The sequence below is a fragment of the Phycodurus eques genome, chromosome 10 (genome assembly GCF_024500275.1).
Source record: "Phycodurus eques isolate BA_2022a chromosome 10, UOR_Pequ_1.1, whole genome shotgun sequence".
In the NCBI taxonomy this organism is placed as follows: Eukaryota; Metazoa; Chordata; class Actinopteri; order Syngnathiformes; family Syngnathidae; genus Phycodurus; species Phycodurus eques.
The window spans coordinates 3871733-3896219 of NC_084534.1; the positions used below are offsets into that span (position 1 = coordinate 3871733).

The window sequence follows — 24487 nt, forward strand, 5'->3', positions numbered from 1 at the left end:
TCCGCTACACGCTGTAATCTATTCACGCTACTTTTTAGTCCAGCAACACACAATATCCTATTTTTCTTTAAGTATGACTATTTTCTTTCTATTACCATTATTCTTTTTTTCATTTTTTTTCATTACATTTTTTTTTTTAAATTCCACTTCCTATTGTGTTTTGTGTGTGTTTAAGTTTAATATTGAAACCGCTGTAATCGAAAACTCGTATTTCATTCATGTAGCGAGCCTTCTAAATTACTGAGATTGATCCAGGTTTTTCATCGCTTTTCCTAAAGTTTACACAAATAAAAAGAGGCGTGGTGACTCTTTTCGAGACAAAGATAGTTTGATTGTAACATTAAAACGTATGTCAAAGGACACCGGAAGTAAACCCAGGTGTTCTCTACCGGCGTATTCTTTTCCAAAATTAATTACGCTTTTATCCAAAACCAATGTACGCTACAATAGATAGATCGATACAGGTGTGGCATATCAAGATGCTGATTAGACAGCCTGATTATTACACAGGTGTGCCTTAGGCTGGCCAAAATAAAGGCCACTCTGAAATATGCAGTTTTATCACACAGCACAATGCCTCAGATGTCGCAAGTTCTGAGAGAGCGTGCAATTGGCAGGCTGACTGCAGGAATGTCCAACAGAGCTGTTGCTCGTGAATTGAATGTTCATTTCTCTACCATAAGCCGTCTCCAAAGGCTTTTCAGACAATTTGGCAGTACATCTAGCCGGCCACAAAACCGCAGACCACGTGTAACCACGCCAGCGCAGGACCTCCACATCCAGCATGTTCACCTCCAAGATCGTCTGAGACCAGCCAGACAGCTGCTGCAACAATCGGTTTGCATAACCAAAGAATTTATGCACAAACTGTCAGAAACCATCTCAGGGAAGCTCATCTGCATACTCGTCGTCCTCATCGGGGTCTCGACTTGACTGCAGTTCGTCGTCGTAACCGAGTGTGGGGGAATGCTCACATTTGATGGCGTCTGGCACGTTGGAAAGGTGTTTTCTTCACGGATGAATCCCGGGTTGCAGTGTTCAGGGCAGATGGCAGACTGCATAAGTGGCTTCATTTGGGGGAGCGGTTTGCTGATGTCAACGTTGTGGATCGAGTGGACCATGGTGACGGTGGGGTTATAGTATGGGCAGGCGTATATTGCGGGCAACGAATACAGGTGCATTTTATTGATGGCATTTTGAATGCACAGATATACCGTGACGAGATCCTGAGGCCCATTTTTGTGCCATTCATCCACGACCATCACCTCCTGTTGCAGCATGATAATGCACAGCCCCATGTTGCAAGGATCTGTACACAATTCCTGGAAGCCGAAAACATCCCAGTTCTTGCATGGCCAGCATACTCCCCGGACATGTCACCCATTGAGCATGTTTGGGATGCTCTGGCACAGCCATTGAAGAGGAGTGGACCAACATTCCACTGGCCACAATCAACAACCTGATCAACTCTATGCGAAAGACATGTTTTGCACTGCGTGAGGTAAAGATACTGACTGGTTTTCTGACCCCCCAGACCACCACAATAAAGCAAAACTGCACATTTCAGAGCGGCCTTTTATTGTGGCCAGCCTAAGGCAGACCTGTGCAATTATCATGCTATGGTATATACAATGGTATATACCGGTAATTATACAATGATGAGTTATAACACACCCTATACGTACAGTACATTTAGTCATTTATATTTATTTCAGCTTAACCCTCCAACCCAAGACATCATGTCAAATTAGGATGGGTATAGAAAATTAGGCTTTATTCTGAGTCAAGATATAAACATCATACAAATACAATTACAATACACACATAGTACCCCCCAATATGGGAGAGGACATTTTCAAGTTAGAAATTGCAGTTTGATCAGGATTGTCCTGCAGGCAGTACAGTACATTTCACAATCAACATAATGACACCGTGGCATAAATAACGACAGCGCCATTATTGGTATGAAATTCTTTTACAAGTAACACCAGTGACATCAAAGAAATACCAAACTGAAACTTAAATTAAAAATTGGACTTAATCTTTTCAGAGAGAAGAAATACCAGAGCATTAGTGCCTTTTGTTTGTGTTTCCTGGACTGAAACAGGCCTGTAAAGGACCAGTGTGTATCATTGGTTGAGCAGGAAAAACAGAAGAAAATGCTCTTATCGGCCATTTACTGTAGCTTGGTTTATGAAGCTAGTTGTGACTGTAATTGGATTTTTAAGCTGTTGATATGTATGCAACATCCAGCCATCCATTTCTTTTTTCTTATTCAGGCCGCCACTGAGCTGATGGGGTATACACCCTGGACTGGACACCAGCCAATCACAAGGCATATACTGTATAAACAAAAAAAAACACTTCCACTCGCATTCTCACCTGTGGACAATTTTGAAGCTTCAATTAACCCAACATGCATGTTTTTGGACTGTGGGAGGAAGCCCGAGCACGGGAAGATCATGCAAAACTGCTGAACCACGGAATGAATCCAGAACTTCTCAACTGTGACCACGTGCAACACGTATATTTGTTAACAGGCAGACCGGGGAGATTTACCATTAAATAGCCTTGTAACATTTATTATTTAAGCTTCCTTTTTTTTTTCCACACTCCTGACATGGAGCACCACCCACTGCATTCACTAATTACTCCCTTAGCAAACATCTGAAGACTATCCATTATGTAACAAACTCAAAGCTGTATGCAATGTAACCACACGGTCAGACAAAAAAGTTCTCAATGCAACACACTGATACTTTTAAATTCTTCCTATTCTCTCTTGTGTGACACAGACAAAATTTAGTATCCTTTCAGAAGTGGTTTTCTCTGAAGAATATCCATATCACATGTTCATATTCTGATTGAACAAAATGAATGTCAACAACAGCTGTGCCTCGTTAACTGCACGGCCTCCTCATCTTTGTGGTTTAGATTTTAGTGCAGCACCAGGTCATCCGTAGTCCAGTGATCCAACACCCAAAAATGTCCACCACCAACTACTGCTCATCATTAGTAAGTCTCATAATAATTTAGGTACTGCATGTGATAATATCCCAGTGGCGTTGAATAGCTGCTCCATTTTGGATTTAGGCTTCCGATGACGCCTGGGGTCTGAGCTGGGCCTTCTCCATGGTGGTACCATATGGATCTGACCTTTTGAAGAAGCCCATCTGGAGGAATAAATAATGACAACAAATTAACACATTTCTTTAATTTGAAACAAAATATTGCCTTTATAATTAGTAATACTGCCTATAATGTAAATGGTGTTATGTTACAGTACAGCTGTAGTGGGTAACAATAAAAACATTCAATATACTGTACTTCTGAAAAGTATACATCATTACTATTGCCGATCATTAATTCAGTCAGTCCGTGCGTTCAGAGTAAAAACAACACTTTATACACTGTACTGTTGAAATTTTTTTTTAAATTATTATTATTGCCCATTGTGTCAGTTATGTTTGTTTACCATCTTAGCTCCTGTTGAAAAGTAGTATTTGGAAGAGATATGTTTCGGTCACAAGCACATTAGCATTTGTACAGTATGCACCTGTACTTCAAAACCCTAAATTCAAAATAAAGTTAGCTTTGGATGTTTTAAAATGTAAGCGTTTTAACAATATTCTATATGAGCCATGAAGTGGCAGTTAAGCGCAAATACAGTAATTATGTAGCAACACAAAAGAGTTGACAGTGTGATCTTGAAAATTGAGTCCAAAGACCGCGCAGGAAAGAATCTAGGGGTTTGGGCCCCTTAATAAAAACATTGATGCCCAGATATGATTTGGAAGATTGTTACCTTGTACAACAGATATATTAGCAGTGAGAGTAAAAGCATCCCAGCCAGAACAGCGAGGATGATAATCCACACAGGAACATAGAACAAGCTGTCTGCTTTGTTCCACAGCACAGCTGTCACCACCTGAACAACAGAAAGCCATCCCTCTTTGACTTCCGTATGTCTTCACAAATAAACTGAACAATCTCACAACAGTAAGTGAAAGGAGCTGCCAAAATGAGTTACCTTTTTCGATCCAGATTGTTTGGATTTTGGAGCAATGGAGTGGGGCATCTTGTCGACAGTGAACTCAACAGAACACTCCAAAACATACTGTTTGTAAGCACTCTGGTGACAAGGAGAAAAAAGGATGCACATGAACACCTAAACTATACTGTATACTAATAAATCTAAACACAATCATGTCATATGATATGAAACTGAATGATAGTGATTAGTCATCATTACTGACTGCGTATCTCTGGAACTTAACAATGAGTAGGTGGTTCAACTTACTCCAGAATGATGGGAGAAGAGTGTTTGTTTGCAAAGTGTTTAAGAATATATTAGAAGGATGTTTGCTCAGTTATATATTATTTAATTAATCATTTAATACATAAAATTATTATTGAAAGTACAAGTTGTATGATGAAAAAGAATCCTCTCTGAATTTTTATGTTGGTTTGCTGCACAACCTTTTAAAATTGCACGCTGAATTTGGGTCAAAAGACAAAAGCGACTTAAATTGTTTAGCTTTTTCAACTTAGCTTTAGAATGAGCCTGGATTGCACACTGTGAATTACTATTTATAGGATAGAAGGGTAAACGTATTAAAAAGGCATACTAGAGGTGTGTTTATGTGTCATAGTGGTGCATTACATCTGGGGTGAGAGTTCACATTCTCCACCAAAGGGCAGTATAAATAAGTGGGCTTTGGGTTTTCCTCATACTGTAGTATGTACACATGAAGGAATACGATTAGGTTACCATGCTGAGGAAATTGTAGACTCACCTCGAGGAAAGTCTCTGCCCAAAGTCTGGAGTGAACACTCAAGATAACGCTGGCTCCTCTCTCCAGCAGTCCAATGTTACACTCAAGTCGCCAGCACTCCACAGTTGCTGAGCACGTCTGAGAAGGCACAAAGAACACAGTTCATGTGGCATTCAACAACACTGTACTGTATTTATTTTGTCACATAACTGAATGACTTCCTTGGCTTCTCGTCACACAACTGAATTATGGAAATGTGTTTTTTCTCCTTGCTGGGATCTTTAATGTGGTTGAACAACACAACAGACGGACAGTTTAAAAACAGATGTGATGTAAGCTGTGCAACAAACAGCCCAGTAAACCACAAAGATAATTAACTTCCTCTTTTCAACACAGCAGACAGCAGCCCGTGTGGACCAGTGCTCATTATATTCCCATTTCCTCTGTTAATTGCAATGATCTCATGCAAATTCAAATACAACCCCAATTCAAATGAAGTTGGGACGTTGTGTTAAACATAAATAAAAACAAAATACAATGATGTGAAAATCATGTTCAACCTATATTGAATTGAATACATTACAAAGACAAGATATTTAATGTTCAAACTGATCAACTGTATTGTTTTTAGCAAATAATCATTAACTTAGAATTTTATGGCTGCAACACGTTCCAAAAAAGCTGCGACAGGTGGCAAAAAAGACTGTGAAAGTTGAGGAATGCTCATCAAACACGTGTTTGGAACATCCCACAGGTGAACAGGCTAATTGGGAACAGCTGGGTGCCATGATTGGCTATAAAAGGAGCTTCTCTGAATTGCTCAGTCATTCACAAGCAAAGATGGGGCGAGGTTCACCTCTTTGTGAACAAGTGTGTGAGAAAAATAGTCGAACAGTTTAAGAACAATGTTCCTCAACATACAATTGAATTTGAACAATTGAACAAGGAATTTAGGGATTTCATCATCTACGGTCCATAATATCATCAAAAGGTTCAGAGAATCTGGAGAAATCACTGCATGTAAGCGGCAAGGCCAAAAACCAACATTGAATGTTCGTGACCTTCGATCCCTCAGGCGGCACTGCATCAAAAACTGACATCAATGTGTAAAGGATATCACCACATGGGCTCAGGAACACTTCAGAAAACCAATTTCAGTAAATATAGTTCGGCGCTACATCCATAAGTGCAACTTGAAACTCGACTATGCAAAGCAAAAGCCATTTATCAACAACACCCAGAAACGCCGCCGGCTTCTCTGGGCCCGAGCTCATCTAAGATGGACTGATGCAAAGTGAAAAAGTGTTCTGTGGTCCATTTCAAATTGTTTTTGGAAATTGTGGATGTCGTGTCCTCTGGGCCAAGGAAGAAAAGAACCATCCGGACTGCAATGTGTGCAAAGTTCAAAAGCCAGCATCTGTGATGGTATGGGGCTGTGTTAGTGCCAATGGCATGGGTAACTTACACATCTGTGAAGGCACCATTAATGCTGAAAGGTGCATACAGGTTTTGGAGAAACACATGCTGCCATCCCAGCTTTTTTGGAACGTGTTACAGCCATAAAATTCTAAGTTAATGATTATTTGCTAAAAACAATAAAGTTCATCAGTTTGAACATTAAATATCTTGTCTTTGTAGTGTATTCAATTAAATATAGGTTGAACATGATTTGCAAATCATTGTATTCTGTTTATGTTTATGTTTAACCCAACATCCCAACTTAATTGGAATTGGGGTTGTACTTTGCGAGCACAGAAGCTTGCAGTGGGGCTCAACTACCCTACTTTATATTTAAGTGAATGTATTTATGTGAAAAACACACTCAGGAGGAAAAAGGCCACAGGCTGATAAAACAAGAACTATGCAGACTTACAATTTCTTTTTCATTTTAAAACAGTTCTCAGGTGTCTTAATAAAATGTGTTTGATGTTATTCTGTCAAAATACACAAAAGGATAAATATTTGCAGCGCATTATGATCTACATGGCACATTGGTTGAAATCACTCGGTTTTGTTCTGTCTCATGCTAACCTCATGTTGAAGCAAGCAGCTATTCAATGTTGCCAACTTAAAGACTTTGTTACTTTGTTACTAGTGATTACCCGATGCTTCTAGCGACGAGTTTTCAAAAAAAAGAAACAAATCTAGCATGTTTTTGTGGTTTCTTCTAGAGACTCAGACTCCTCCCAGAGAAGCAGATCCATTTCCACTCATGAAGGCAGCATCGACAAACACAAATACCCCAGACCTCAAGTTGACAACTTAGCCGCACATTCAAGCTATGTCACATATCACACAAAGCAAAATCACGCACGGGCGTTAATATGATACAACGCGCTTACATCACCAAGGTGGAAGTGAGGTGAAGCTCGGTTGGTGCCGCGGGAAGACGGCAAAAAAATAAGTAAAAATGCAAGAGCAAAAGACAGGAAATGGCAAAAGTATAGGACATTTCATACTGAAATGAAAGGCGAGCACCCATGAAGTGTAACACATTGTAACACGGACCTTCCTCTCCGCCAAAAATGCAGAGTATGAAGCCACGTCATGGGACCCGAGACAAGCAAAATTAACATACCGCACATCAGTGAGATTAACGTTCTACCTTACAAAACATTAGCACTGCACAGGGCTGTCTCTGTCAATTATGACTACCGTTGAATTTGTGGCTTGTTTATTACTGTAGTGACTCTGACCCAGTTGCCAAAACCTCCCCCACAACTTGATAAGGTGCATTCTTCCAGGCCGCCCTTCTGTGAGATTGCTACTGAGAGGACGCCTGGCGGAGATCAAGTGGACTCAAAAGTAATTAGCAGGTCGCCTCGAAATCTTGGTTTGCAGTCATCAAGGAGTCCTGCTCTTTGTTTCAACTGACAGCAGCCAGGGGTTTGGGGATCCTCTCTGCGAGAAGGCCAAACTAGGACAGATCGACAATGGAACGCAAATACAGCAATGAACTATTTGCTTAATATTCAAACATGCACGCAAGGCGCCATTTACTGGCGTTTGAAAGTACTGCAACCCATGGACTTCAATTCAGGGTTGTTTTTAACTGAAGATAAAATGTCCCTTTTGATATTTCACGAACTCTGCAGAAATATTCCAATTGTATGCCTTGATTTCTGTGTCAGTGTGTCAACTTTAAAGGTGTAGCTGTGAGACTTTGAGAACTGTTTGTCTTGATTTGAAGCCCAAACAGCAGGAAAAGTGATTGAACCATAAACAGTTGATTTGCCAAGACTAAAATGTAAACAGTCATTCTATATGCTTGATCTATGAGTAAATAGTACAAAGTTGGGAGCATTTTATATTAAGATATGATTTTTACACAACTTTTATGGAAATTTGTAGACTAAATTCAAGTCGACGGTCGTGGTCTTGTCCGGTCCTCCGTCCTCTGGGACACGCCACTTGGGTATTTAACCTCTGACTCCCGCCTCTTCTGCCTCTTTCGTGTCTGGCTCTCTTGTTTTGACAGTGGCCGCCCCTCCCCCCTTTCTTGTCCTTGTCCTTTGTCCTCCGGCAACACGTGCGCAAACGCCCGCCTCAACTAAGCCGGCAGCATTTTCGATAGAGGAAGCTGGCCATGCGGCTTCGATCACTTTCCCTAGCCGCGATCGGCTCAGCAAGCAACTACTTGCATCCCGTACCGGTCACCCACGCACCTGACACCAGGAGGTTGGCCCACCACCAGTTCAATCGGCAGGAAAGTTAAGGGCGCACCCTGAGGTGGTAACAATCGTTCGTCTTCCGCCTCTTTTGTTTTTGCTTTATTTTTCTCCACATTTTTCTACAACTAAACCTGGTTCGTTTTCCTCCTGAGATGTCCGGAGAAAGACCACACCCACTGACCAGATGACCTACGGTAGTGAGTACCACGCAATAAGCGTTGCTAAGATGTACATTATTCGTGCCTATTAATTTTGGGCAAATTACTAGCTTCGCACAAAATCCCAACTTTGCTCTCGCTTTGACTCAGCGCATTAAACGATCAGTTTCATCTTTAGCCCTGCAACACACGATGTTCTATTTCCCTTTTCGTATGCCTATTTTTCTTTCTTTCACCATTGTTCGTGTTTCCTTGTTGGAGTTTGACCACTCTTTGTGTGTCCCGATAGATCCCTTGTAGATTAAATATTCTATAAAATTCCACTCCTTGTTGTGTTTTGAGTTTAATAAGGAGACCTCTGTCATCTAGGACTTGTATTTAATAAAATGTAGCAACCTTTAGATTATGAGACTAAGAAAAGGTTTGTCATTGCTTTTGCTAATTTTTATACATATTAAAAGTGATGTGGTGCACTTTACGAGACAAAATTAGTTTGATCTTAACGGTAAAAACGTAAATCGGACTAACCAGGAAGTGAACGCAGGCGTTCAACTTCTACGAATTTATTTCTTAAATAAATTACATTTTATCCAAAAACCAATATATGCGACATTACGAAGGTGACAAGTACAGAATAACGCAACCACAGCAACCATAACGTTCATACAGGGTGCGTGTAAGTTTTGCTGAGTGTAGGCACTGTGTGACATATGGCCAGTATAGTACCATCTGTAAGGTGCTAAACTTTGAGTTATGTAGGTGAAAAACGTGGCAAAGGTGGTCAGAGAGGAAATAGAGTAAAATGGATAATTTACCCAATCAAAAGAGGGTTTTCGTGATGTCAAATGAAGGAAATATTTGTTTCCTCTTTCGGTCTCTTCATTTTAGTTTGAATAAATTGAACACTTCCAAAACTTCTAGCAGTGTAAAAAAATATTTGTCTTACTCCTAGTCAGCTGGTCTAAAACTCATAAATGCACAGCCATGACTTTAATGTGTATTCCGATACCACCGCTTTATCTTGTTTTATCATACACTGTCAGGGGGGCGTGACCAGAAATTGTGTCACCTTTCACCGCATCCGGATACAACCATTACCATGGCAACAACAAGTTGTTGTCAACCCATAGATTGCTGCGGCATCTATCCATCCATCCATTCTCAACACCGCTTATCCTATTCAGGGTCGCGGGGCACTGGAGCCTATCCCAGCTTACTTCAGGCGAAAGACAGACTACACTGTGAACTGATCGCCAGTCAGTCGCAGGGCACACATAGAGACAGACAATCGTTGAGACTCACATTCACACCGTCACTGAGTGAGAACCAAACCCACACTGTCTGCACAAAAGTCAGGCGAATGTACCACTAAACCATCAGTGACTTATCGCTGTGGCAATATTGGAAAAAAGGAACAAAAGGAGGGGGGAAAAAATGGCGGTGTCACCGGGTGCTTGGGAGACGATGTTTTGGGCTATCCATTCAAGCATTGCTTGAGGTATTTTCAAGTACTTTTAATACGATACGGCTCGCAGGCAGGCAACAAAACGTGATGTAGTCTAGCAAGCTAGTGCTAGGACAAATGTTTGTCTGTTGTTTGTCTGTCAAATCATGCTCTAAAGCTTTGGTAAACATTGGATAGTGTGCATAAATAATTGTTCACAACGGGAATCAATTATGTTGACAAAAGCAAGCACGGGAGGTGATGCCCCGGTCTATTGGTCGATGTCAAAGAGCAATATCGGAGAGTTGTCGTTAATATGTCACACTACACGGAAGATATCCCAAAAAATTAAACATGCTCGACTTTTCATTTTAGTGTCGTAGGGCTATCGTAGGGCCAAATTGATGGTCGTGGATTATGCCACACTACAAGAAGTTTTAAGTATTTATTTGTTTAATTGTACATAATTTGGGGTTCCAGCTCATAAAACCCTCAAAATCAGGAATTAAAAAAATTAGAACACTGTGAAGACATCACCATTCACTTCTCAGTTTTTGTCGAAAAAAAAAAGAAAGAAATTAGGGTCAAATTAAATCAATCAAAATATGGTACTTGCAAAGCGATATGCTAATCTTCATTACTTGGTTGGGAATCCCGTTCCTTTAATCATTGCCTCGAAATTCTGGTAGACTGTTGTGGTGATCTTGGATTTAAAAAAGCAGAGTTTACCAACACCTGCACTGGACATTGCAACCCAAATCATGACTGACTGTGGATATTTCACACTGCACCTCAACCAGCTTGGGTTTTGCTCTTCACCCGTCGTCCTCCAAACACTTGGTCCTTGATTCCCGGAAGAAAGGCACACTTTAGTTTCATCGGAAAACTTGGCCCAGTTGAGACGCTTCCAACGTTGGCTTAGGCTCAGAAGTGACTTGACCCGAGGACACCCGACAGTTGTAGCCCATCTGCTGGATGTGTCAATGTGGTGGTTTTTGAAGCTGTGACGCCCGCCTCATTCCACTCTTTCTGGATCTCTGCTAGATTCTTGAATCTTATCAGTTTGATCTTCAGCTGAAGCCCACGGTCATCTACTTTGCTGGTGCGTCTTCTCCTGCCACATTTTGACCTTCCAGTAGACTGCATTGCTATGCTTGGACACAGCACACTGTGAACAGCCAGCCTCCTTAGCTGTGAACTTTTGTGTCTTACCCATCCTATAGAGGGTATCAATGATGGTCTTCTGGCCTGTTGCCAAGTCTGCAGTCTTCCCCATATTGAACCCAACTGAGACAATTGAAGCAAACTGAAGCAATTCAATGACACCTGGGGAAACCTGTCCAGGTGCTTTAAGTTTAGTAGATGGTTAGTGTGTGACACAGCTTAAAACATTTATGGCCTGCAAAAATAGGGCTGATTTCTTCACAGTATTCTAATTTTTGGAATTCCTGATTTCGTGGGTTTTATGAACTGGAAGCCCAAATTATGTAAAAATAAACAAATAAATACTTGAAATTGTTTAAATTGTGGGCCCTGAATCTATAATCTATGAAATTTAAACTTTTTGAATGGAATTATGGAAATAAACATTTCCATGATATTTTAATGTTTGGGAAAGGGTTGGTACTTGATTATTCGATGGAATTTTCAGTAGGATACTTGAGTACTAAAATAATGGATAGCTGCAGCCCTACATTCAACTTCTTTATATTGTCATATTGTTTATTGTTTAATCAAATCCTTGCTTCGTGTCCCTGTGGGATTAACTTGCAAAAAATTGCTCCTCAAAATTAGAAAGTTGCTCCTCAAATGAAGAAATGATTAGCAAACCTGATACTCAAAGAAAAAAACAAGTATTTCAAGCCTTGTTATGCTATATTTATCCCTTACTATTAACTTGCGGAATGCGTGTTCATTCTCAGCACATTTTTTTTTCTATGCATGTTTTGTGTGCAGAATTCTCCAATTTAACTTTGGAATGAATGAAAAGTGATTAACATACTATTTTGTCAGTTTCTGTGTCTACCAAGCTTTTTGATGATACAAACCTTTTGAAAATAGGATAAAGATGAAGAAAGTTATGATTGTTTTTGGGGCCATGTCTCGCAAGTTCCAACCTTCATGTATTGGCTGAAATGCAGACGCCCTTTTATAGGAAAATGGGGGTGGGGGATTTATACAGATTGGAGCACCACTTGCATGAGCCCATCATTTAGAATGAATTCTGATAAAGTAACATACACACAGTGGTGTGACGAAAATTGCCCGAAACCCACGTGTCACGAATCCGACGGTGATTTTGTGTATACTATATGGTCAACTAGTGCGCAGATTTCTTTGCATTTATTAGTGAATGAGGCCCAATGTCTCTAACTGCTGCAGAACAAATGTCCCCCAGATGAGGCATAATTTAAAACAAACAAAAAACAAACAAAACAAAAAGAAAACCCACAGTGGGCTCCATTTTCGTGCATTGTGCAACTGTAGCGGAGTGCCAAAACTTTTCATGCAAGGCTTGCTGCGCATTTGCGAATTTGGCAGGCCAGTCTATACCAAGATGGATGTACTGGCACAGCAAAGGTGTGTCCTTTGACTTGCCAAACGGCACATTGACAATTTGGTGGAAGAATGTCATTCTAAACTTACTTCTGAGACCAAGTCTAACTATTGGTGCAGTTAGTCTAACGCGGCTGGAGCAATGGCAGATAGAAACACGAGCACATTGAACATGTATGGTGGATGACAGAAGTCACCCGCAGTTATCACCAGCTCAAACGTTGCCTGTTGCCACACCGGCCAAATAGAGCCCAATGTCTTGATAATTTGTCTTACTGTCAAATATTTTATACATCCCTTGGAAAACTTGTGGTAAATGAAATGACCACAGATAGGAAAAGGTTTCCCCACTCTTATTTTTAAGGGTTACACAAGTAATAAAATTTTTAATCACCAAGTTTCCTTGTCCAATCATGGGACCTTTGGCCTCCCTCTTCTGGATATGATGCTCCATGCTGGACTTCAGAGTTGAGGGACTTCTTGAAGCTGGAGACTGAAGCTGTGTGCATGAATACATGAAGAGTCATTAGCAGACATAGGAAAGGACTACTGAACATACAGTATACAGTAGTTCAAGTCCGAAGTATACATTTATTACAGTAGTCTTGCCATTCCTGACCTTGAGTTTCAGAGAATTCAGGACATGTTTGGAGGAGCATCTGAGTGGCCCCTCAGTAACCACGTCGACAGGGTAGAGCAGGTCGTGGCCTTGAGCCCTGAGAGGACATCTCACCTCTAATGTGGACTGACTCACAGTACTGGGGCCATTGTTGACAAACTGAGAGTGAGAAAGTCAGTTTGAACCTGTCTGCATGTGACTACAGTAAAAGATCATTATTACCATCTCTAAGGTTTCAGATTCAGATTAGCCTAGCTCCCCTCTGAAAGTAGTAGAAAGGAGAGGTCACTTTATTACATTTTGGCTAGAGACTGAAAACGTAAAAATAAGACAAGAGATCAACATTTTAGCTTTGATTTTGAGACATTTAAATTGGGATCTGACAGTGCCTATTGTTTGAACCCTGCCATTTTTCATTTGAACAAAAGCGTATGACTAACAGGTGCGTTTTGTTGCCCTGATTTGCCCTATTACATCCATCTTCTTCAAGTTGTGGTGGCCCTGTCAGAACCTGTACTGCCCCTGTATATTCATGATATAATACATTAAGGTTTTGTGATTAGTTCATATTAATGTCTTTATACAGTATTATTTCAGCCCCTTTAAGAAATTATTTGTACAAGCGCATTCATGGCGATGACTCTGGAGTCATCTCACTTCAATAAAGGCATTGCAATAGCACAAATTAATAATAAATCCATCCATCCATCCATTTTCTACCGCTTATCCGAGGTCGGGTCGTGGGGGCAGTAGCTTTAGCAGGGACACCCAGACTTCCCTCTCCCCAGCCACTTCATCCAGCTCTTCTGGGGTATCCTGAGGTGTTCCCAGGCCAGCCGAAGGACGTAGTTAAAGTTCTCTCCAGCGTGTCCTGGGTCATCCCCAGGGTCTCCTCCTAGTGGCATGTGCCCGGAACACCTCACCAGGGAGGCGTCCGGGAGGCTTCCGAATCAGATGCCCCAGCCACCTCATCTGGCTCCTCTCGATGTGAAGGAGCAGCGGCTCTACTCTGAGATCCTCCCGGATGACTGAGCTTCTCACCCTATCTCTAAGGGAGAGACACAGTGCAGAGGAAACTAATTTCGCCCGCTTGTATCCTGGATCTTGTTCTTTCGGTCACGACCCAGAGCTCGTGACCATAGGTGAGGGTAGGAACGTAGATCGACCGGTAAATCGAGAGCTTCGCCTTTCGGCTTAGCTCCTTCTTTACCACAACGGATCGATACAAAGTCTGCATCACTGCAGACGCTGCACCGGTCCGCCTGTCAATATCCCGTTCCATTCTTCCCTCACTCGTGAACAAGACCCCAAGATACTTAAACTCCTCCACTTGGGGCAGGATCTCATCCCCGACCTGGAGAGGGCACGCCCCCCTTTTCCGACTGAGGACCATGGTCTCAGATTTGGAGGTGCTGATTCTCATCCAAGCCACTTCACACTCGGCTGCGAACTGCTCCAGTGAGAGTTGGAGGTCACGGCTTGATAAAGCCAACAGAACCACATCATCAGCAAAAAGCAGAGATGCAATACTGAGGCCACCAAACCGGACCCCCTCTATGCCTCGGCTGCGCCTAGAAATTCTGTCCATAAAAGTTATGAACAGAATCGGTGACAAAGGGCAGCCTTGGCGGAGTCCAACTCTCACCGGAAACGAGTCCCACTTACTGCCGGATATGCGGACCAAACTCTGATTCCGGTCGTACAGGGACCGAATAGCCCGTATCAGGGGGTTCGGTACCCCATACTCCCGAAGCACCCCCCACAGGACCCCCCGAGGGACACGGTCAAACGCCTTCTCCAAGTCCACAAAACACATGTAGACTGGTTGGGCGAACTCCCATACACCCTCGAGGACCCTCCCAAGGGTGTAGAGCTGGTCCACTGTTCCACGGCCAGGACGAAAATCACACTGCTCCTCCTGAATCTGAGATTCAACTTCCCGACGTTGACCTTACCAGGGAGGCTGAGGAGTGTGATCCCCCTGTAGTTGGAACACACCCTCCGGTCCCCCTTCTTAAAAAGGGGGACCACCACCCCAGTCGGCCAATCCAGAGGCACTGTCCCCGGTGTTCATGCGATGTTGCAGAGGCGTGTCAACCAGGACAGCCCTACAACATCCAGAGCCTTGAGGAACTCCAGGCGAATCTCATCCGCCCCCGGGGCCTTGCCACCGAGGAGCTTTTTAACCACCTCGGTGACCTCAATCCCAGAGATAGGAGAGCCCGCCTCAGAGAACCCAGACTCTGCTCCCTCATGGGAAGGCGTGTCGGTGGAATTGAGGAGGTCTTCGAAGTATTCTCCCCACCGGCTCACAACGTCCCGGGTCGAGGTCAGCAGCGCCTCATCCCCACTATACACAGTGTTGATGGTGCACTGCTTCCCCCTCCTGAGACGCCGAATGGTGGACAAGAATTTCTTCAAAGTCGTCCGGAAGTCTTTCTCCATGGCCTCACCGAACTCCTCCCATACCCGAGTTTTTGCTTCAACGACCATCAAAGCTGCATTCCGGTTGACCAGCCGGTACCCATCAGCTGCCTCAGGAGTCCCACATGCCAAAAAGGCCCGAAAGGACTCCTTCTTCAGCTTGACGGCATCCCTCACCGTTGGTTTCCACCAACAGGTTCGGGGATTGCCGCCACGACAGGCACCAACCACAGCTCCGGTCGGCTGCCTCAGCAATGGAGGCGCAGAACCTGGTCCAATAGGACTCGATGTCCCCCGCCCCCCCCGGAACATGAGCAAAGTTCTGTCGGAGGTGGGAGTTGAAAGTCTTTCTGACAGGGGATTCCACCAGACGTTCCCAGCAGACCCTCACAATACGTTTGGGCCTGCCATGTCGGACCGGCATCTTCCCCCACCATCGGAGCCAACTCACCACCAGGTGGTGATCAGTTGACAGCTCCGCCGCTCTCTTTACCCGAGTGTCCAAGACATGCGGCCGCAAGTCCGATGACACGACCACAAAGTCGACCACAAAGTCGATCATCGAACTGCGACCTGGTGCACGTGTGGACACCCTTATGCTTGAACATGGTGTTCGCTATAGACAATCCGTGATGAGCACAGAAGTCCAATAACAGAACAACGCTCGGGTTGTGATCGGGGGGGGGGGCGTTCCTCCCAATCACGCCCTTCCAGGTCTCACTGTCATTGCCCACGTGAGCATTGAAGTCCCCCAAGCAGAAAGATGGAGCCCCCTGCGGGAGCGCTCTCCAGCACCCCCTCCAAGGACTCCAAAATGGGTGGGTACTCTGAACTGCTGTTTGGTGCATAGGCAGAAAAAAAACAGTCAGGACCCCTCCCCCCACCCGAAGGCGGAGGGAGGCTACCCTCTCGAGAGGACTGGTACCAGAGACCAAGCTGTGCTTGGAGGCGAGTCCGACTATATCTAGTTGGAACTTCTCGACCTCACACACCAGCTCGGGCTCCTTCCCTGCCAGAGAGGTGACATTCCACGTCCCTAGAGCCAGCTTCTGTAGCCGGGGATCGGACCGCCAAGGTCCCTGCCTTTGGCCACCGCCCAGCTCGCACTGCACCCGACCCCTATGGCCCCTCCCACAGGTGATGAGCCCATAGGAAGGGAGACCCACGTTACCCTTTCGGACTGTGCCCGGCCAGGCCCCATGGGTGCAGGCCTGGCCACCAGGTGCTCGCCTTCGAGCCACACCTCCGGGCCTGGCTCCAGAGGGGGGCCCCGGTGACCCATGTCCGGGCAAGGGAGACCTGAATTTATTTCATTTATATGAATGATGATTTATATGAATATTCATTTTTATGAATTTATCATTTATTGTACTCGTCATATAGGTTTTTGGAGCCGTGCTTTGTCTGGTCCCTCACCTAGGACCTGTTTGCCATGGGTGACCCTGTCAGGGGCATAAAGCACCAGACAACTCAGCTCCTAGGATCATTGGGACACACAAACCCCTCCACCACGATAAGGTGACGGCTCAAGGAGGGGTAATAATAAATCCATTACCAAAAATATTAAAATATTTACTTAGCACTGACATTCCATTCTTGTGCCTTGATGTTGTGCACTACTGTATTTGCGTGTATTATATTTTTATATACATGTACATTCATATCGTAAAATATTGCCTGGTTGGCAAGAGGCTAAGCTTCGGGGAACATTGTGTGTCATTTTTCTCTGTGTGTGTGTGTGCGTAAAGATTTTTATTTACCTTAAATTATTATTTTATATATTGGTGATTATCTCTATGTGTTGAAAGGACCCTCTTGAAAATTAGTTGATACATTCAAAGTGGCTCTCCTTGAAATAAATAAATACGGGTGAATAAACAAATAATGCACAATATAAAATATTTTTTTTTAGCACCGTTCCCCAAAGTTTTTACTGGCTTTGACCGTTTTCATGTGAAGGCATTATTGGGTGTTTTACACCATAGAGAAAAATAACCACGTTGTTACAATATCTATGTTTTACACACGCCCACAATCCGGACGTATGCCGTATTTCGACAAGTGCTACAAGAGCCCATCTGAAAAAAATCTGGAATAAATGATTATGGACTGAAGAGACAAATATAAACCTTTACCAAAGTGATACAAAGAAAAGCATAATCTAGTAATGGCATGGCATTGGCTTTTTTTTAAACAATAAAGAGGTTATTCAGTGGCAAGAAGTGGAAGGTTTTAGCAGGTTTCTCTAGATTTAAACCCGATAGAGCATGCATTTCACCTGCTTAAGAGGAGACTGAAGGAGTAAACCAATAACAAACAACTGAAGCATCACAAAGAAAGAATGCAAGTTTGGTGATGTTATAAAATATTAAGTTGGCCTATAACCTTAATCTATTTTATATCTAACTGTTCCAAGACTTTTGCTGAAAAAAAAATTTGTGTTTTGTTCCAAATAAGGCAGTCTTATAAATTGAGCATCGGATCCAGATGAAAAATACCTGATTATAAAATCTTAAATGATGATCTCTTGTCCCATATTCCTCTTTTGATGTCAAAACCAAATGTTTGTCTCCAGCAAAAAATAAATAAATAAATAAAAAATTAAAAAGGCATTTTCCCCATTGTTCCAATACTTTGGCAGAGGAGTGTACTAGGCCAAAAATGCTTTATGAAAAATAGCATTTCCTTAGTGATTAGTAGAAAATTGTATCAGGCGTTTAGCACATTACATGAAGAATTGGATGTTACAGCAGTATATCTGTGTGTTGGGCTATTTTTCTGAATGGATCATAGACTTGAAAACAAAACATTTTAAAATAAGACCAGAAATAATTTTGTTTTGTACTTATTACAATGCATTACTTTTGGGATAAAATTCTGCCAATTTTTTTGTGAGAAGAGGCTGGAAATTGTGGCGTACTTCATAGACCTGTTGAAGCTCAGGGCCGATGTCCTGCTCATCTGTCAGACTGTGACTAACACCCCAGTTGGGGGGAGGGAGGAAGATTTTGTCTGGCCGAGAAACACTGAAACAAATGATGTAAAAGTTCAGTGGCAGTCCAGAGGAAGAATGAATGCATGATGCATGATGAGGGTATAAAATAATCACTTGTCTCACCCCTGCAGAATGATATTAGCCATCGCAGCTACCTCCAACTCGAACACAACTACTTCACTCTCTGAGTTATTTGCATTTTTACTACAAGACACATAAGCAGAGGAACATTTCAGGGATTAAGATATATTAATTGCAGTGAACAAATGGCTATCAATGTAATGTATCCTGGTGGGATGCAACTAACTCACAACAGAACATTGGCAATTCACTCACTCTGGACAGATCATATAAGAGTAACTGATTACAATATGGATAATGAATATGCAATAATTCTTGTGATGCTTTGAGTAATGGAATTGATTGCAAACAGTATATTTCTAGAAGTAAAGCACAGAAATGTGCATTTATCAGAATCAGAATCAGAATCAGAATCATCTTTATTTGCCAAGTATGTCCAAAACACACAAGGAATTTGTCTCCGGTAGTTGGAGCCGCTCTAATACAACAGACAGTCAATTTACAGAACACTTTGGGGACATAAAGACATTGACAAAAAACAATTGTGCAAAAAGATGCAGAGTCCTCTAGCACTTAGAGCAGTTCGAATGACTAATATTGCAATAGTCCGTTGCAATGATCATTGTGCAAAGGGCGCTGAGACTTCAAGGAATGTATGCGGTTTAAAGTGACGAGTAGTGCGATCATCTGGGAGAATGTTGGTTGTGCAAATGTTACAGATACTCCTCAATCAGTGTGCAAATGGAGCAGATGCTACTCTGGCATGAGTGGCCAGTATATGCAAATAGTGCAGCATGGCGAGACAACTACAGTGAGTGCACGAGTAATACATAATTGGCCCCACAGAAATGTGACAACGAACTCAAGTCAAAAAATGTCCAGCTTGTTGTAATGGAATTATAGGTTAGGTGTTTAAGAAGTTGATCGCAAGAGGGAATAAGCTGTTGGAATGCAATAATAATTGCAATGGCAACGATTTGCCGACTTTACGACTCCACAATGATGTTTAGAGTGTGACATCAACTAGTCGCTAATCACTTATTTAATAAGATAAGTGAACTGAATGAAATGTCCATCACCTTAATTGATTTAAATTTTGTTGTATTTCGAAATGTGCAGCTTTGGTAAGTACGGAAGAACCAGTGAAGGGGAAAAAAGCCAAGCTCGAGCAGAACAATTTTTCAACCCACGCTATCAAAGTGGAAGGAAAGTAGTGTATTATTCCACCTCTAACTAAGAGGTTCGTGATTATTTGAAACACCACAAATTCAAACCATGCAGTTTTGGTGGGCCCAGAACAAGGACCAGGTTCAGCATTTAGCCAAATTGTGCAAACGCAAACTGGCTGTACCAGTGGCAAGCACACTGTGCAAGAGGCCCCCCCCCCTGATTTTAGCTTTACATGTTTCATCACACAGTGGTTAACTTCTATGTATGATCCGGTATCTGACCAACCTACTTCCACATTCAGCAAACCAGGAAAAAGCACTTCCTCCTCAATCGGGTGAATGAGAAAGGGGACCGTTTCAAAGCACCCAAAGGAACTTTAAATGTCTACAATGTCTTTTTTAAGCACAAGATGTCGCCACAGACCCACCAAAGATGACAACAGGCGGTGTTTAGGCTTTGTTTGTGTTTTATAAATAAACGATGTACATGTTTTTAACTTTTGTCCGAAGACACTGACCATAAAGAAAACCAAATTTTAGCAAGTTCATCTTCAACATTCATGTCATCAATCATAGTTACTATGCTCGTTAGCTTTTCATACAAGTGACGAGTGTATCGATTCCGTGGTATCAATATATCGATACTCTCACGAGTATCATTTGGGTCTTGGTTACGCCCATAAAGTATCGATACTAAATAATAAATGAAAAAAGTGCATGTATCACTTGTACGATTCTTAGGATAACTTACTACATAGAAGCTTTTGTGCTAATATCTCAAGACTGCACATCCAGAGGCTCATGACATAAAAAGTGAGAAAGTGGAGAAGGCAGCATCAACTGCACCATCAACTGCACCATCTGCACCCAAACAGAGGTTTCTTCTGGAAGGTTTTAGTCAAGGCAGCGTGTACCCAGGTATGAGGAATGTGCTTGTGACCGTTCCAAAATACAGACAATTTTAACATAAGTCGTAATGGACACTATAGTCTCTTTTAAACCTTTCCACACACTATATATTATTTAAATAAAGTGTGTGCATGTGCATGCATGCGTGCGTGTGTGTGAATAGAGAGAGGGGCATCATGCTCGATGCCATTTTAGCAATATGATGAAGAGGCTTGACATGCATGACGCAGATAGCAGATAGATAATATTATTTATGTCATATAAGTAAATGGCTAAAGCTGAGTTTTTTTTTTTTTTTATTATTATTATTGGGTTAAAAAAAAAAGTATCGGAATTGGCATCGGAAAAAAAATGCCCAAATAGTAATTAGTATTGTATCGAATCAAAATTGTCTGGTATCGCCCATCACTAACAGGAAGTTTGCTATCCTGTGTTCTGCGTTGGTCACATGACATTCCGTATATAGCGGATTGTATGACAGCTAAAAGTAGTTGAGACGGAGATAGATGGAGGCTTGAACTGATTATTTAACTTTTAATTTTGGTTCCTAAGGGTGGGGAAAACAATATTTAGGAATTTGAACTAATTGGAGTTTTACCACCATGTTGATCAAAATCAAGATGGAGGTCAATCTTGAAAAAGGCACCTACCTTCTCAATTGGAGCTCAAATTGGATAGTGTTATGTGTGTCTGTGAGTCTGGGAACAGTGAACCGGAGACCTGCCCAAAACTAGGAAAGAAATGTATGTGATTAGGCCTAAGCAAAAATGACACACAGTTTAAAAAATGGATGCTTTTCACTTTCATATGTTGCATTAGTTCATTACCAGGCACCAGAAACTGTTTTACACTTCCTTAAAGTCCCTATAAAGTGAAAAGCAAGAATGCATGAAACCACGACCTGCCAAAAAATGGATACTACTGTACTTCGTCGAACAATTGATGCATACACATTCCTACATGTATTAGCTACAAAAATATAGCCACTTAAAGCCTCTCGTGGCTGGAATATATCCCACCAAGTCACCAAGACGAGTGGTGCTAGCCAATGGCAAGCTTGCAAGCTAACAGACTTCCGGGGCTCCCTCGTTCGGCATGTAACTCGCAATTGCGCCGGATAGCCGGTGACACGAGAGAAGGCGTCTTTTACAGGGTGCCACGTCCCAAAAAAAAAAAAAGAAAACTGAAATGCGGAAAAACTGTTTAATGCTGTTTAATTTAATTTACCTCCACAATTCAATACTTCATTGTTCTCAGTCTTTACACGTTTTCAGCAATTATCTTTAAACATGTATAATGTATTTAGAAACAAATGCATCTTTAACAGCGTGCACCCAATCATGAAAGGAGACTGGCTCTTTTTCCTGTTTTTTTTTTATTCTATTCTTTCTATTCTTTCTTCTTTCTTTCTTTTTTAAATATCCTATGCAGATGAAAGTTTGAAGTATGTTATGTCACAACAGTATACAGTGTGAGTTCTCTCTGCTGTATGTTGGAGAAGAACAACTTTTTTTTAACTTAATTGTTGTGAAAGAAAAAAATGTAGAATATGCTGAAAGACATTGTGTGGACGACATCAGTTCTTACACTCGTGCCAGGTTTCATGGGGTTTCCCAGATCGCATTTGAGGAAGCACGTCTCGTTTTCTGCCTCGTAGCTGCATGTTAGCTGAGTCAGACTCTGGAAGACAAACAGGAAACTGAATGTTTAGTGTAAAAGAACGAAAGAAACACAAGACAGTGCATAAAAGAAGTACAAGGAGTTACATAAAATAATGAATTACTCAATGCAGTATAATCATCCACAAATATACTTATCTGAATGTTCTTAATATAATCGGCACTACTTAAAAGTACGTAACACTGAAACACCACAGTTTTTTTTTAAGGTAAAAACAACCAAAAATATAACAACAGTGATGAGTTCTTGAGACATAATTATTCCTGTATTCTGACTTTTTCACTTTTCTTTATGTCTCCTCCTTATATTTATAAACTGTATTTGTTGTTAAAGATGCCATAATGACCACATTGCATTAAATTGCAAAGTTAGAGTTGAATTTCATCTATTCTAGGTTGACCAAACATGCGGACTCTGCCACAAAGTGATGTAGATTCAACACTTAGTTACCGAAGTGTCTTTCTCACCTCATTGTTGCGAGTGATCCCACTGTAGTCAGCCTCTTTGGGAAGCAGTACGTAGAGCTCAGCCTCGTAGGCACCGCCTTCTCCTTCGTTTCTGGCATTGAAGGTGAGGCTCAGGGAGTTTTCATCACCCAGGTAAACTTCTTTTTTGTCACTGGGTGATGGAAAAACAACATCAACATCATGCTCATTGTAATTATTTTCTCTTCGCTTTTTTTAAAAGAATGGGGACAGCTAATCATTTCATAATTTCATGGTTTTGGGCACTAAGTTTTTCTTTCTTGCTGAAACCCAGTCAATAATTTTATATCTTATTGAAAAGGTGAAGCATTGCTGCCGTTGGATGGGCCCTTGTGGGATCCCTTTTAGAAATGAACGTGATAATTTAATATAGCAAAGCAAAGCAAAGCAAAGGAAATGTATTTATATAGTGCATTTCATACACAAGGTAACACAATGTGCTTTACATGATTAAAAGCATTTTAAAACAAAGAAAAATGAACAGCTTATAAACAGTTAAAACAAAGAGAATACAATACAATTAAAACAGCGTACAGTGCAAGAAATATAATTTCAAAGTGGAAAAGCTCTAAAAATCATGGGAAAAAAGAAGAGGATTTAAGCTGGACATAAAAACATTCACACTTGGGGCTGACGTCACTTCTGTTGGCAACTTATTCCATTTGTGTGCAGCATAATAGCTAAATGCTGCTTCACCATGTTTGCTTTGGACTCTGTGATCTACTATTTGACCTGAGTCTGGCGATCTCAGAGCCCTACTGGGTTTATATTCCATTAGCATTTCATTCATGTATTCAGGACCTAAACTATTTTGTGATTTATAGACCAGTAGCAGAACATTGAAATCTATTCTAAAGCTTACTGGAAGCCAGGGTAAATACTTTAGAATTGGAGTAATATGCTCTGACCTCTTTGTTCTGGTTAGAACTCGAGATGCAGTATTCTGAATGGGGTGCAGCTGTTTAATGCTCTTTTTAGGGAGTCCAGTCAGAAGACCATTACAATAGTCAAGTCTACTTGAGATAAAAGCATGGATGAGCTTCTCCTGGGGCCTCATGTACAAAAGGTACAGAAACGTGGCGTACGTCAGATGTATCAAGAGGGAAATGACCGTGGAAATGTGCGGTGCCTCACGCCAACTTCATGGCTGCCGTACGAATGTTTCTATAGCTTTTGGTGCTTTGGCGACACTTAGAGGTGATGCTGGGAAACTGTTATCATAAAACTGTACATCAGAGACACATGAAAAATTAGCACTGATGAACAATTAATGCCCGGCAACATTTGATTTCAACAATGTAATTGAGGCAAGGACTCAGAATTCATTTGTTAACCAGTGTATTTAATGAACCACTGATATTTGTGAGGACACCTCTTAATTGATCGAGGCGATCGTTTATGCCACCTATTGCCCTCACAATCGTTTCGTAACTCCAGCACATGCACTGAAAAAAAGAGTCCTTTGAATGTTCTTAATTTGAACATGTACATTGGTTGCACATGATTAAAATGTGTTAAAAT

At 41.7% G+C, this 24487-nt stretch overlaps 1 protein-coding gene across 3 annotated transcripts in view; it reads right to left on the reverse strand.

Moving 5' to 3' along the window:
* Positions 1–1576: 1576 nt before the first annotated feature.
* Positions 1577–24487, reverse strand: part of LOC133408442 (integrin alpha-5-like) — a 70135-nt gene continuing 47224 nt past the window's right edge. For all 3 annotated transcript variants that reach the window (XM_061687401.1, XM_061687400.1, XM_061687402.1), the window contains 11 exons: positions 22949–23099; positions 22389–22481; positions 21452–21531; positions 18766–18846; positions 18568–18673; positions 13224–13382; positions 12999–13103; positions 4797–4913; positions 4031–4132; positions 3806–3928; positions 1577–3173 (listed from right to left, as the gene is read on the reverse strand). In XM_061687401.1, coding sequence (XP_061543385.1) covers positions 3090–3173; positions 3806–3928; positions 4031–4132; positions 4797–4913; positions 12999–13103; positions 13224–13382; positions 18568–18673; positions 18766–18846; positions 21452–21531; positions 22389–22481; positions 22949–23099 — 1201 coding nt within the window. In that variant the 3' untranslated portion in view covers positions 1577–3089. The remainder of the gene's footprint in view (positions 3174–3805; positions 3929–4030; positions 4133–4796; positions 4914–12998; positions 13104–13223; positions 13383–18567; positions 18674–18765; positions 18847–21451; positions 21532–22388; positions 22482–22948; positions 23100–24487) is intronic.